Here is a 13,318-nt window from a genome sequence, read left to right as displayed (position 1 = left end):
CATTATTTCTTCCCATGTGCAAAACCTTACATTTGTCAGTGTTAAACCTCATGTGCCACTTATCTGCCCAAGCCTCCAATCTATCCAGATCCCTTTGTAGCAGTATACTGTCCTCTTCCGTGTTAATTATTTTACACAGTTTAGAGTCATTTGCAAAAATTTATATTTTACTGTGCAAGCCTGCTACAAAATCATTAATACATTTATTGAAAAGAATAGGGCCCAATACTGAACCCTGAGGTACTCCACTAGTGACAGTGATCCAATCTGAGTGTGTACCATTAATAACCACCCTCTGTTTTCTATTACTGAGCCAGTTACTTACCCACCTACAGACATTTTCTCCCAGTCCAAGCATTCTCATTTTATATACTAACCTTTCATGTGGTACAGTGTCAAATGCTTTGGAGAAGTCCAGATATATGACATCCATTGATTCGCCGCTGTCAAGTCTAGAACTTACCTCCTCATAGAAACTGGTTAAATTAGTTTGACATGACCGATCTCTCATGAAGTCATGCTGATATTGCGTTATTCGCTTATTTTCATTGAGGTACTCTAATACAGCATCTCTTAGAAAACCTTCAAACAGTTTCCAGGGTATGTTTTTGGACCCTTTTTCAATAAAGAGTCCTTAAATATCAGTAATAAGGGCCTTAAATAGTAATAAGGGCCTGGCTATGACATTACCTAATTCTCTTAGGATACGGGGGTGTATGCCATCTGGTTCCGGCAATTTGTCTATTTTAATCTTTTTAAGACGCCGCTGTACTTCTTCCTGAGTCAGACAGGGCACTTTTAATGGGGAATTTACTTTTACATTCTGCATTTCATCTGACAGTTTATTTTCCTCAGTGAATACAGTGGAGAAAAAAAATGTTTAATAGCTTTAGTTAGCTAAATTTAGCTTTTTTGAAGTTTGGTGTTTTTGTTCCTCCCTGAAGAAACACTGTTTTGAATGATAATTTGAAGGTTATTACTTTATGGTCACTATTTCCCAGGTGTCCCCTGACCTGCACATCTGTTGTTCTGTCAGGTCTATTGGTTAATACTAAGTCCAGTATGGCTGTCCCTCTAGTCGGGTCCTGAACCAGTTGGGAAAAGTAATTATCTATAGTTATTGCCAAGAACATGTTTCCTTTATGAGATATAAAGGTTTCAGTTTCCCAGTCTATATCTGGGTAGTTGAAGTCCCCCATAATAACAACCTCATTATGATTTGCCGCCTTGTTTATCTCGTTTAGTAGTAGATTTTATGTGGACTCTGGTATATTAGGTGGTGTATAATAAACTCCTATTAGTTTTTTATTATAGTTTTTGCCTCCATGTATTTCTACCCACAGTGACTCCACATGTTCATGTCCCTCACTTATATCTTCTCGGACTGTGGGCTTTAGACAGGACTTTACATTAAGGCAGAGCCCTCTACGGTTTTTGCAATCCTTTCTAAACAGACTGTAACCCTGTACATTAACTGCCTAGTCGTAGCTATCATCCAGCCATGTCTCAGTTATTCCCACTATGTCATAGTCCTTCTCACACATCACTAATTCCAGTTCACCGGTTTTATTAGTATACATAAAATTAAGAGGTTTATGTATATTTTTTACCCTACACCTTTCCTTCTGCACTGTTCTAGTCCCTCCTTCCATTCCTCCCACAGTCACAATACCTTGCCCCAGTCTCTATCTGCACTATCTTCCCATCCTATAATGTAATTACCCTCCCCCCCCCATCCCTAGTTTAAACACTCCTCCAACCTTCTAGCCATCTTCTCCCCCTAAACAGCTGCCCCTTCCCCATTGAGGTGCAACCCATCCCTACGATAGAGAAGTTGGCCCAGTACTCCAGGAACCCAAACCCCTCTTTCCTACACCGGTTCTTGAGCCACTTGTTAACCTCACTAATCTCCGGCTGCCTTTCTTGTGTGGCTCGTAGTACAGGTAGTATTTCGGAAAACACTACCTTTGAGGTCCTTGCCCTAAGCTTGTGACCTAAATCCCCCAAATCATTTTAAGGACGCTCCACCTACCTCTAACTTTGTCATTGGTTCCGATATGGACCATGACTGCTAGATCTTCTCCAGCCCCTCCCAGTAATCTGTCAACCCGATCCGCGATGTGTTGAACTCGAGCTCCAGGAAGACAACACACCGTTCGACGATCCTGGTCTATGTGACAGATTGCCCTATCTGTACCCCTAATAATTGAGTCTCCCACTACCAGAACCTGTCTAGCCTGCCCTGCCCTCCTGCTTACTGGAGCCAACATTCCCCTGACTGGCAGAGGAAGGGTCCGGCTGCAGCTGTACTCCCCCTCATCTGCCAACCTTGCTAACTTGTTGGGGTGTGTCAGATCAGGGATAGCCTCCCTGGCACTCTTCCCCGCTTTCTAACTGTTATCCAGCTAGCTACCGCACTTTCCTGAGCCTCCTCACTACCACCCTCCCCACATCTACCCCATATAGTGCTTGCTCAGTGAACAGGAAACTCTTTTCCAAATTGTCAATGCTTCTCAGTGTTGAAACTCGCCCGGTTAGATACTCAATGTGAAATTCCAAACGGTCAATTTGCTCACATTTTGAACAAATATATGCACCCTCAAACAGCTGTTCCAGGACTGCATACATAAGACAAGATGTGCATTGGACTGCGCTGTCAATAATGGAACACATACTAAATGGGGATTACACAAGAAAGAGAAAAATACAATACAGTGCAGTGATAAGAAACTGACTTACCTAAAGTCCCTTAATCTGAAGTCATGTAATCTAAAGTCACACACATTTGAACTCAAACACACGAACGCTCACAAACTCACATTGTTTGCCTGCTTGTATAAGTGCAGCTCTCAAACCAGACAGCTTTTTTTTCGCCTCTGGATTCAAATAATGTAAAAGAATGGAGTCCTTTGCCTGTAAATTAATTATTCAGAAATACTTTGGAACACAGAGGGTACCCATGCACAACATTGTACAGAAATCATATAGAAATACATGGAACCTATATGGTACCTGAATGGAACACCTTTTCAAAACATGGTCAAAATATGGATACATAGAGAACTTGCCCTGAGTTTAAAATGGGGCACATACTGCGCAAGTGTGTCTGCTTACGGCTTTCGTACACCTCTGAATTGCAGAGAAGTGTCCCAGATGTGCAATGATGGCGCATATTGTGCCATTAAAATGATTTAATTTAAAGGGATTCCAAAGCGTCAGACACCATTTGGATTTGTTTTTTGACAGATGCAGCCCTGCACCCTACTGCAGATGTGAACAGAGCCTAATCATTTCATTGTATCAATAATGCTTCACACGTTAAAGGTCATCCCAGGCACACAAAAAAATGTTCTAGATTAGGTTGGCTTTACACAGGCCATGTTTGTTGTGCTTTTTATAAACATATATTTTTTTTGGGGGGGGGGGGGGTGGTGACTATATATAAAGCGACCAGATGCTGCATGTAAACGGGTTAATGATTTCCCAACCACAAACAGGATTTAGTTTGCATAGTATTTGTGGCCTTGTATGACGTTTGATCCATACACGTGAAAATGAAACATTTTACAGCGTTTCTCATCAACTATAGGACAGTGTGATCCGGCGGGCAGTTCCGTCGTTGGAACTGGCCGCCGGATCCGCCGATCTGCCACTGACTGAAAGCATTTGTGAGACGGATCCGGATGCGGATCCGTCTCACAAATGCATTGTAAGGACGGATCCGTCTCTCCGCTTGTCATGCGGACCGATGGATCAGTCTTGCACATTTTTCTCATTTTTACCGATCTGCGCATGCGCATGCCGGAATGACGGATCCGGCATTCCGGTATTCTGAATGCCGGATCCGGCGCTAATACATTCCTATGGGAAAAAATGCCGGATCCGGCGTTCAGGCAAGTCTTCAGTTTTTTTTGCCGGAGAGAAAACCATAGCATGCTACGGTTTTCTCTTTTGCCTGATCAGTCAAAACGACTGAACTGAAGACATCCTGATGCAAACTGAACGGATTACTCTCCATTCAGAATGCATGGGGATATGCCTGATCAGTTCTTTTCCGGTATAGAGCCCCTAGGACGGAACTCTATGCCGGAAAAGAAAAACGCAAGTGTGAAAGTTCCCTCACAGGATCAATTGCAATTTATTTAAATTATAAATGGCTCCACAGTCACAGCTTAAAGGGGTTGTTTTACTAAAAAAGAAAAAACAATGTATGCCTTATTAGCGTATATGAACATCATAGAGCAGGGATCAGAAACATTCGGCATTCCAGCTGCTGTGAAACTACAGCTCCCAGCGTGCAAACATGCGCAGCTGTACTAACTCCTACAAAAGTGAATGAAGAATTCTGGGAGTTGTAGTTTCTGAAAAGCTGGAGTGCCGGAGTTTGCTGATCGTCCAAGGGGCGGCATCCAAGCCAGGAACAACTCTCTATCAGTCAGAACTTCGGACTGCTTTGGCAGACCATGGCTGGCCACTCATTTGTATAACCAGATGAGGCTTCCCTTTACAAAACTTTCAATTCAAACTGTAGCTGTCTTCCCTCACAAATCTAACTGGTGTCTGTATGTCCTATTAGGGCATATGGATGTCTTATAGTGGGTGGGGGCTGGTCAACACACTCCTTGAGTCAGAGAGGAGAGCCATAAACAAGCAGGAGCTCCAGATACGGCAGACTCTGTCCGATCACGCGTTACATGGCTGGCCGTTCATTTATTCAAGGCTGATGGCAACCTCGCCGTCAAATTACATTATTTGCCGAGAAGCTGGACCAATGGTTTTCATCTGAAATGTGGATTTTCGGCCACATAATGTCTGAACATAACTTGAGGGCTTATGAGCTTCCTTATTTTTATTCCCAAAAAAGGAAATTAATCTAATTCCAAAAGAAAAAAATTGTTATTTAGATACTTTAGGTTTCTCCAGATGATGCGGATCTACAACTACTTCCCTATGATGATGTACAGTAATTAGGCCTGAGATCTTCACATTGTCCTCTGTAGATTATGATTGATGTAAGCAAACGTTAGCAGTTACATTGTGATATTCATAGAGGAGAATGAATCGGACTTGCAGTACTAACATCTTATTATTTACTTTATGCACTTATATAGAGCTACTATATTCCGCAGCGCTTTACATACATTAGCATCTAACTATCCCCAATGGGGCTCACAATCTAAGGTCCCTAGCAGTATGTCTTTGGAGTGTGGGAGGAAACCGGTGCATGCGGAGGAAACCCATGCAAACACGGGGAGAACATAAAAACTCCATGCAGATGTTGCCCTTGGTCAGATTTGAATCTAGGACCCCAGCACTGGCAAAGCCACAGTGCTGCCCCTGTTATTATATAGTGTTTCATGTACTGGACAACAGGGAAATACATATTTCAGAAATAAGTTGCTTATGTTAAATTTACTATACATAAGTACTAATAGAAAGTATTTCTTCTTTTAAAATCATGGAAACATCAGAAGTTTTTTGCAGCTCATCAATTCAATTTTGCATGCTATTTCTGTTCAAGAAAGGACTGTTTTATACTTGTATTCATTACCTATCGCTAAGAAGATTACTAGAAATTTCACAGTACAGCAGAATATATATATATATATATATATATATATATATATATATAGCATTGTGCTAATGTTTTTTGCTGCTATGATACAAAATAAAAGCTTTCTGTTATATGTATGGTTTCACATGTACACAATTATCAGGTGTTTGTGCCACCGTTTTTGCAACATGGTTGAGGTAAAACACATGCAGTTTTTGCTGTGTGGTTCTCATTCGCACACAACCACACTGTGTGAATACAACATCAGTGACAATGCTACAATAATAATTCTTAGGCCACGTACACAGGCAGGCCTCGTCCACGTTCCTGTGTCAGTGTCACGTCAGTGAAAAAAAGCGTATGTGTATCATCCGTAATCCACGGAAGTTGCTCAGCTGAAAATTTCAAGAGCATTTCCTATCCGTCTTCCGTGAAAAAACAGACGCACCATGGATGTCATCCACGTTGTGCCCATGATTTTCACAGACTTCAATGGGCGAGCTTGGTCCGCATCATAGACCAAAGTAGTGCATGTCTCCGTGATTTTTTTTACTGACCCACAATCAGTACAAAAAATACTTGTGGACAGATATTTAAATCAATGAGAATATGTGCTGTCTGTGGAGAATGCAGAAAGCACACGTCAGTGAAAAAACAGAAATGTGGACGAGGCCTCAGTGTTTGGTTAACGATTGCCATCAGTGATTGTGAGCCAAACCCACGAGTGGATGCTACACAGAGGTAAAGAATAATGGAACCAGTTGCACCTGGTGTGTGTTTTTGACCCTCACCTGGATTTGGCTCTGAATCATTGATGGAAATAACTGACGAAACACGGATTGTCTGAAAGCAGCCTTAATCCGTTATCTTTCAGAAATTGTAAAATGTTAAAATAAATAGAATTAGGCTACATTAACAAACCGTGTGACGGCCGTGATAATGTTCAGGAACGCAAACTGCGTATCTGCAAAATACGGACACCGGCCGTGTGCACTCCGCATTGCTGTGCAGACCCATTGACATATGCGGTGAAAGATAGGACAGGTCTTATTTTTGCAGTGTGGTAGCATGGACCCGGAAGCCCTGGTCACATTTACCTCCATCACCAGTCATGTTGGGGGAAGAATCATTATGTTTACCCAGGAGCTGTCTGTCAGCACAAGGGGCAGGCGCTGCAATGAAGGGGACAGCAGCACAGATACTCTTGTGCCAGCCTATTAGTAAGTTGACTAACATTAAAGGGAGTCTGTCAGCAGATTTACCCCTTTTTAACAGTTGCCATTATGCTGTAGCCGCAAAACAGACGATTAACACGGTACCTTTAAACGCTTTGGTGGACTTTTAAATCTGCAAAAAACGAACTTTGATGAGGGCTCGCAAGTGCCCAGGGCGGAGTCCACCGTGTTGGAGCCCAGGCAGCTCTGCCTCTTCGGCTCTTATCCCCGCCCAGCCTCCTCCTCTGCTCGCCTATCTGTTGTCTTTCCCCCTCAGCGAGATCCCGCGCCGACGCGATAACTTCCTTGGCCGGGGCATGCGCACTGCCATGCCCATTGCTGACACGGCATCGCAGTAGCTTATGCGCATGCCCCGGCCAAGGAAGTCATCGCGTCGGCGCGGGATCTCGCTGAGGGGGAGAGACAACAGATAGGCGAGCAGAGGAGGAGGCTGGGCGGGGATAAGAGCCGAAGAGGCAGAGCTGCCTGGGCTCCAACACGGTGGACTCCGCCCTGGGCACTTGCGAGCCCTCATCAAAGTTCGTTTTTTGCAGATTTAAAAGTCCACCAAAGCGTTTAAAGGTACCGTGTTAATCGTCTGTTTTGCGGCTACAGCATAATGGCAACTGTTAAAAAGGGGTAAATCTGCTGACAGACTCCCTTTAAGTAAACTGTTCCCCCAATTGTAGTTTACTCATAGCAGGGAACTGCCAGCCAAAATCCCTTCCAGTGAATGCCAGTGAATATTCTACTCTAGGCAATGCAAAGGGTTGACTGTATGGCAAATGCACAGCAAAATATTTCATCATGTGGATTCTGCCACTTATTTAGCCTTTTTGATTCTATGTAGAATATTTAGGAACTAAAATTTGGTCAGCCCGACAAAGATATATAGAACAGATTTCAAATCACAAGCACACTTTGGTATTATCTGCTAAAATGAAGTTTATTCAAATGCCATTTCCCATGTGTATACTCTACAAAAGGACAGCGAGGGTCAATGATAAAGTACATGAAACGCCTTAAAGGGGTCGTCCAGGATTTTGATATGATAACAGCCACCAATCAGCTGATCTCTTGTACCTCCTTCATGTGGTTACTGCACAGGTGTCCCCATTCCAGCACTGCGGTGAAAAGCTACATCCACTACACCAGGGATCAGCAACCTTTCCCGAGGAAAGGCAATCATTATCAAAATCCATTAAGCTTTAAATTTAATAGTTTAATATCACACTAAAGTTCTATTTGATATATTGTACTTTAATATAATAGGCAAAAGAGATACAGTAAAAGCTTATGTGTATATACAAATGTATTCAAAACATTTTCATCTGTTTAAATGATTCATAAAATCGTCATTCCTTCTAGTAAGAATAACCCGTGACCACATTGTCAGTACAGCTTCTATACTACATCCAGTAAATATAGTCTAAAGCGGACCCATTAGTTCTCCTTATATTTGGTTTTAGTAAACACAAACTCCCCAAGAAATCATTCTAGAATATCTTTAATAAAGAAAAGAGGAAGGCCTTTTACACGAACATGGCGGATTGGCTCAGGATGCGTTCTGTGAAACTCGCACCATTTTGTAAGCAAGTTCAGTCAGTTTTGTCTGCGATTGCGTTCAGTTTTTTCCGTGCGGGTGCAAAGCGTTTTGATGCGTTTTTCACGCGCTTAATAAAAAACTGAAGGTTTACAAACAACATCTCTTGGCAACTATCAGTGAAAAACACATTGCAGCCGCACTTGCTTCCGGACGCAATGCATTTTTCACTGAAGCCCCATTCACTTCTATGGGGCCAGGGGCGGTGTAAAAAACGCAGAATATAGAACATGCTGCGATTCTCACACAACACAGAACTGATGGGTCAGGATTCAGTGTGGGTGCTATGCATTCACTTAACGCATTGCACCTGCGTGGAATATTCGCTCTTGTGAAAGGGGCCTAAGGCCGAGTAGTTTTTTTATCTATATAAAATAAGAAATAATTTTTTATATATAAAAAAATAAGAAAAACCTCAGCACATCTAAATAGTGCAAAATGTGTGGTCCTTTATTCGCCCATACAATGTTTCAGTCCACTTGCTGGGACCGTTCTCAAGCATGGGTTAATAAAGGACCACACATTTTTCACCATTTGGATGTGCTGCGGTTTTTCCTATTTTATGCTTATTACTGCGGTCAAGTTTGTACTGCTGGCACTCCTTTCTTGAACTGAGAAACAAGGTGTGCTGCCCTGACTTTTGCTTTTTTGGAGATATATATATATATATCTCAGGATTTGCACCCGGGTTCTATTTGGAAGTGCTGCTTGTTTTACTTATCTATCTATATATATATATTATGAGGCTGCTTTGATGTCAGCGCCACATGGCAGGAATCTCTCTTACCTTTCTAGCGATATGCCCCAATGCAAGATGGGCTAACCCCTTTAAGGGTAATTTCACACTTGCGTTATAAAGATCCAGCAGGCACTTACGATGCCAGAACTGCCTTCCGGATCCGGAAATCCGTGTGCAAACGGATAGCATTTGTATCCGGATGCGGATCCCTCTAACAAATGCATTTAAACAATGGATCCGTCTCTCCGGTGTCATTACTAAAAACAGATCCGGTATTTTTATTGTGCAATTTTAAAGCTCTGCGCATGCGCAGACCGGAAAACCGGATCAGTTTTGCCAGAACACTTGGTGCCGGATCCGGCATGAATGCATTTCAATGGAAAATAATGCCGGCAAGTGTTCTGAAATTTTGGACGGAGAAAATACAGCAGCATGCTGTGGTATTTTCTCCGGCCAAGTACCGTAAGAGTGACTGAACTGAAGACATCCTGATACATACTGAACGGATTGCTCTCCATTCAGAATGCATTGGGATAAAACTGATCTTTTTTTTTTCCAGTATTGAGCCCCTAGGACGGAAGTCAATACCGGAAAAGAATAACGCTAGTGTGAAAGTACCTTAAGGCAGGTTATGTAACTCACATCTAAAAATAGTAAGAGGCTAAAACAAACCAAACAGACAAAGCCAAATATATATTGCTTTAGCCTGCCTCATGCACGCAACCATATCAGTTTTGTGGTCCGCAAAATGAGGATTCGCAAAACACGTATACCAGCCGCGTGCTTCCCTCATTTTCCCCTTTTGCAAGTTCCACTTTGTTTAATAAATGCCTATTCTTGTCCGCAAAACAGACAAGAATAGGACATGTTCTTTTTTTTTTGCAGGGTCATGGAACGGACATACAGAAGCGGACAGCGTATTTTGCGGCCCAATTGAAATGAATCGGTCTGCTTCCAATCCACCAAAAATTCAGATGTAGACCGAATCTACAGTTGTGTGCATGAGGCCTTACTGTTATAACTCTTTCAGTATTTTAGTCGTGCAAGATATTCAAATCACTACAGAAACTGCAATCAGTTTAAATGTCATGCTTGTTCTAGACAAATGGCACACAAGCTATCATTGGCTGCTATGAGGCACAGGGTGACTTTTACGTTCTCTGATAGTTTTCCTAGAAGAGGCTCACATATTTTCACAGCCACAAAATATTGGAAACGTTGTTATCATTATTCATTAAGATAGGTCCAAATATGACAAGTCAGCATGTGATAATTGTATATGAAAGTCAAAAATGAAACGCTCCCTTGTTGGCTTGTAAGAGAAGAGTCCCTTCCATCCATTCATTGGGTGTACTGAGCAGCTGCTCCCATAAAAGGTGTGCCGATTGGTCACAATCAATGGCGACATCCTCCTCACCTGAAAGAAGACTCGTTATTAGGGATGAGCGAACTTCATATTTTGAAGTTCACGTGCTATATGCTGAATTGCTTTATGGATTCCGTTACCACGGACCATAACGCAATTCCATGACGGAATTCATAACGGAATGCCTTTAGAGGCATTCCGTTCCTCATTCTGTCATAATAGAAGTCTATGGCCTACATAAAGTATCCGTCCGGTTCCGTTTAGTGGACTCCAGCGTAACCTAAACCGGACGGATCAGTTATGCAGGACATAGACTTCTATTATGACGGAATGAATAACGGAATGCCTCTAAAGGCATTCCGTTATGAATTCCGTCATGGAATTGCATTATGGTACGTGGTAACGGAATCCATAAAGCAATTCAGCATATAGCCGCACATGAACTTTAAATATGAAGTTCGCTCATCCCTACTCATTATCTTCATACTTTTATGTTTACTGTTATGTTTACTAATGTGTATACACAGTTATTCTCGGTGGGGTATGCAATGCTGTATGCTTGATATTATGCCTCCTGTTAGCAATTAGTGTGAAATGACTGAACACAACAATTTGAGAGGATGTCCATTTTTTAAATATGTAAAATATATTGTCATTTAATGCATGGTAACATATTTATTCTTATTTGTTATAAAGTATAATTTCTTTAATCTGTCATAAATGGGACTTGACAGGTGCCAGATTATCAACAATTCTGAATATGTTTAGTCCAACATACAGTTCACTTGTTCAGGTAGATAATTTCCCTTACCCCAGCACAAAACAAAGTGCTAACATAACATATGCTTCTATATATTAGAGGGGATTTATACTTTGTCATAGTAGCTCAGTCTTCTACTCGCCATATGAGTTTCTAAATTAAAGAGCATCTATCACCATGATCAAGCCCTTTCTCTCTGCAATCGGTATTACTGTTGCAGAATTTTTTTTATTTTTAGTTGCATGCAAATTAAGATGCCTGGAGCACCACTTCACCTCTTCCTGTTGCCACTCTCACTCCCAGTTGGCACATGTGCAATGAAGATCTTAGAGTGGGGATGACCACATGAGATCTTCACTAGGCTGGCAAATGGGGCAGTGAGGATGCCTGGCCCCATCAATATCACTGGGAAGAGGAGTGGCACAGGAGAGAGGCGGTGTTTTGAGGGGCTAAGCCAGGCCCTCAGTGCTCCAATCACCTCAGCCAGCTCCTTGGTGCTTTAAACCCCTCATTGTCATGTACCAATTGTAAAGAGAATGGGCTCATTTTAGTAATCATGATCAACACTACAAGGCAGCATGCCTGGTTTAAGAGGATTGATCATGGAGACAGGCGCTCTTTAAATTGCATTTATTAAGTGAGAGAGTATTGGACAATGTTTAACCCTTGTTTATTTTCTATACTTTGGGAATACGTTGGGAATGAATTATTATACTCTACCTGAGCTCAAACTGGTTCCACCAAGAAATCGCTCATTCAAACCTTGATCCCATACAGTTAGATCCAGTCGAGACATCCCGAGATCACCTGGATTTTCAATATTGTAAATGATTGTGTGATTCCATTCTGGAAAGGACTTTCTTCTCAGCACTGGAGTCCTTTGCTTTATTTCTTGCTTGTTTGGCAGAATAAGACAACTAGTAAATTAATAAAAAAAACAAAAATATATAAACCTTTATGCACAGTAAGATCTTGTGTAAAAGTTAGAAATCAAGATCTGGCAATTTACCTCTTAACAAAAGGGCTTACAAAACCATCTGGTCTCAACGATAAATTGCAGGCACTTTTTATCACAAGATGGAGCTGGACCACGTCAATATGTCTTACATCTGTGCATGTGTCATGAACAAAAGTTTAATAAAAGAAATATATTCTACTTTAAATATGAATCATATTCTGGTTTATCTCAAGCTTCTTACCATCTGACATATGCTCATACAGGAATGTTCTAGAAACTGGAGGTCTCTCAAGTCTGATTTTCACACACAGTTCACCATGATACTGCAAAGATAACTCTTCGGTCTTTTTTGGCTACAGTATAGAAGATAGAGACAAGGGGATTTCTTGTGTGTGGGTATTGAAAACTACTATGTAAACCAGTAGGATAGTAATGAGGGGACGGACTATAAATAGTAGTTAAAACAAGCTTTCCAACACACTGCTCAGACTTTTGAGGCCAGTGATTGGCCTCAGCAGTCAGATTTGTTGACATGACATCACTGCTGAAGCACAGTACCCAAAGACTGGCAAGAGCACTAATGGTAATGTTTATTTTATTGTTTTATTTAATTTCCCTTCCTTGGCCCATTTTTCCTGATCTTGAGCAACCCTTTTCACTTATTGTACTATACCTTTGCTTTCAGTTGGTACCAAATAAATGATTTAGTTGAGTTGTCCTCAAAGTTCCAGAATTCTAGTGGAATAAGCACTTCGCCTAGGAAGACTTTTCTCTTTAGTCTGCCTGCATGCCACACTGATATCTGAAGAGTTCGTGTCTCCAGTTGGGAACGTTTCATGGTATACTGCAGAGGAGAAGAATATTCAGCAGGAGGCAATCTAACAAAGTAAGCTAATGTTAAGTATTGCATAACAATGTGTGCTTCAAAATATTTGATATAGATATAGGACTTAATGAACTATCGTCAGGATAGGTAATATCAGATTTCTGGGGCTCAGTCATTCCCACCGATCAGCTGTTAAGGACAGCTGCCAGCACTGGAAACAATACCGTTGGCAAAGCTGGAAGCAGAAGGCTCTGCCCACTGTGCCCAGGGTAAATCTAGTAACTGAATCATTCTTTAG

General features: G+C 41.6%; 1 protein-coding gene across 6 annotated transcripts in view; it reads right to left on the bottom strand.

Annotated features, from left to right (window-relative positions):
• Positions 1 to 9,637: 9,637 nt before the first annotated feature.
• Positions 9,638 to 13,318, bottom strand: part of SYTL3 (synaptotagmin like 3) — a 119,865-nt gene continuing 116,184 nt past the window's right edge. For all 6 annotated transcript variants that reach the window (XM_044290328.1, XM_044290327.1, XM_044290329.1 and 3 more), the window contains exons 12-16: positions 12,868 to 13,038; positions 12,436 to 12,547; positions 12,246 to 12,345; positions 11,957 to 12,153; positions 9,638 to 10,527 (exon numbers count right to left, since the gene is read on the bottom strand). In XM_044290328.1, coding sequence (XP_044146263.1) covers positions 10,397 to 10,527; positions 11,957 to 12,153; positions 12,246 to 12,345; positions 12,436 to 12,547; positions 12,868 to 13,038 — 711 coding nt within the window. In that variant the 3' untranslated portion in view covers positions 9,638 to 10,396. The remainder of the gene's footprint in view (positions 10,528 to 11,956; positions 12,154 to 12,245; positions 12,346 to 12,435; positions 12,548 to 12,867; positions 13,039 to 13,318) is intronic.

This window comes from Bufo gargarizans, chromosome 4 (assembly GCF_014858855.1).
Source record: "Bufo gargarizans isolate SCDJY-AF-19 chromosome 4, ASM1485885v1, whole genome shotgun sequence".
In the NCBI taxonomy this organism is placed as follows: Eukaryota; Metazoa; Chordata; class Amphibia; order Anura; family Bufonidae; genus Bufo; species Bufo gargarizans.
The sequence above is the reverse complement of the archived record's forward strand: the minus strand, read 5'-3'. Positions and strand labels throughout refer to the sequence as shown.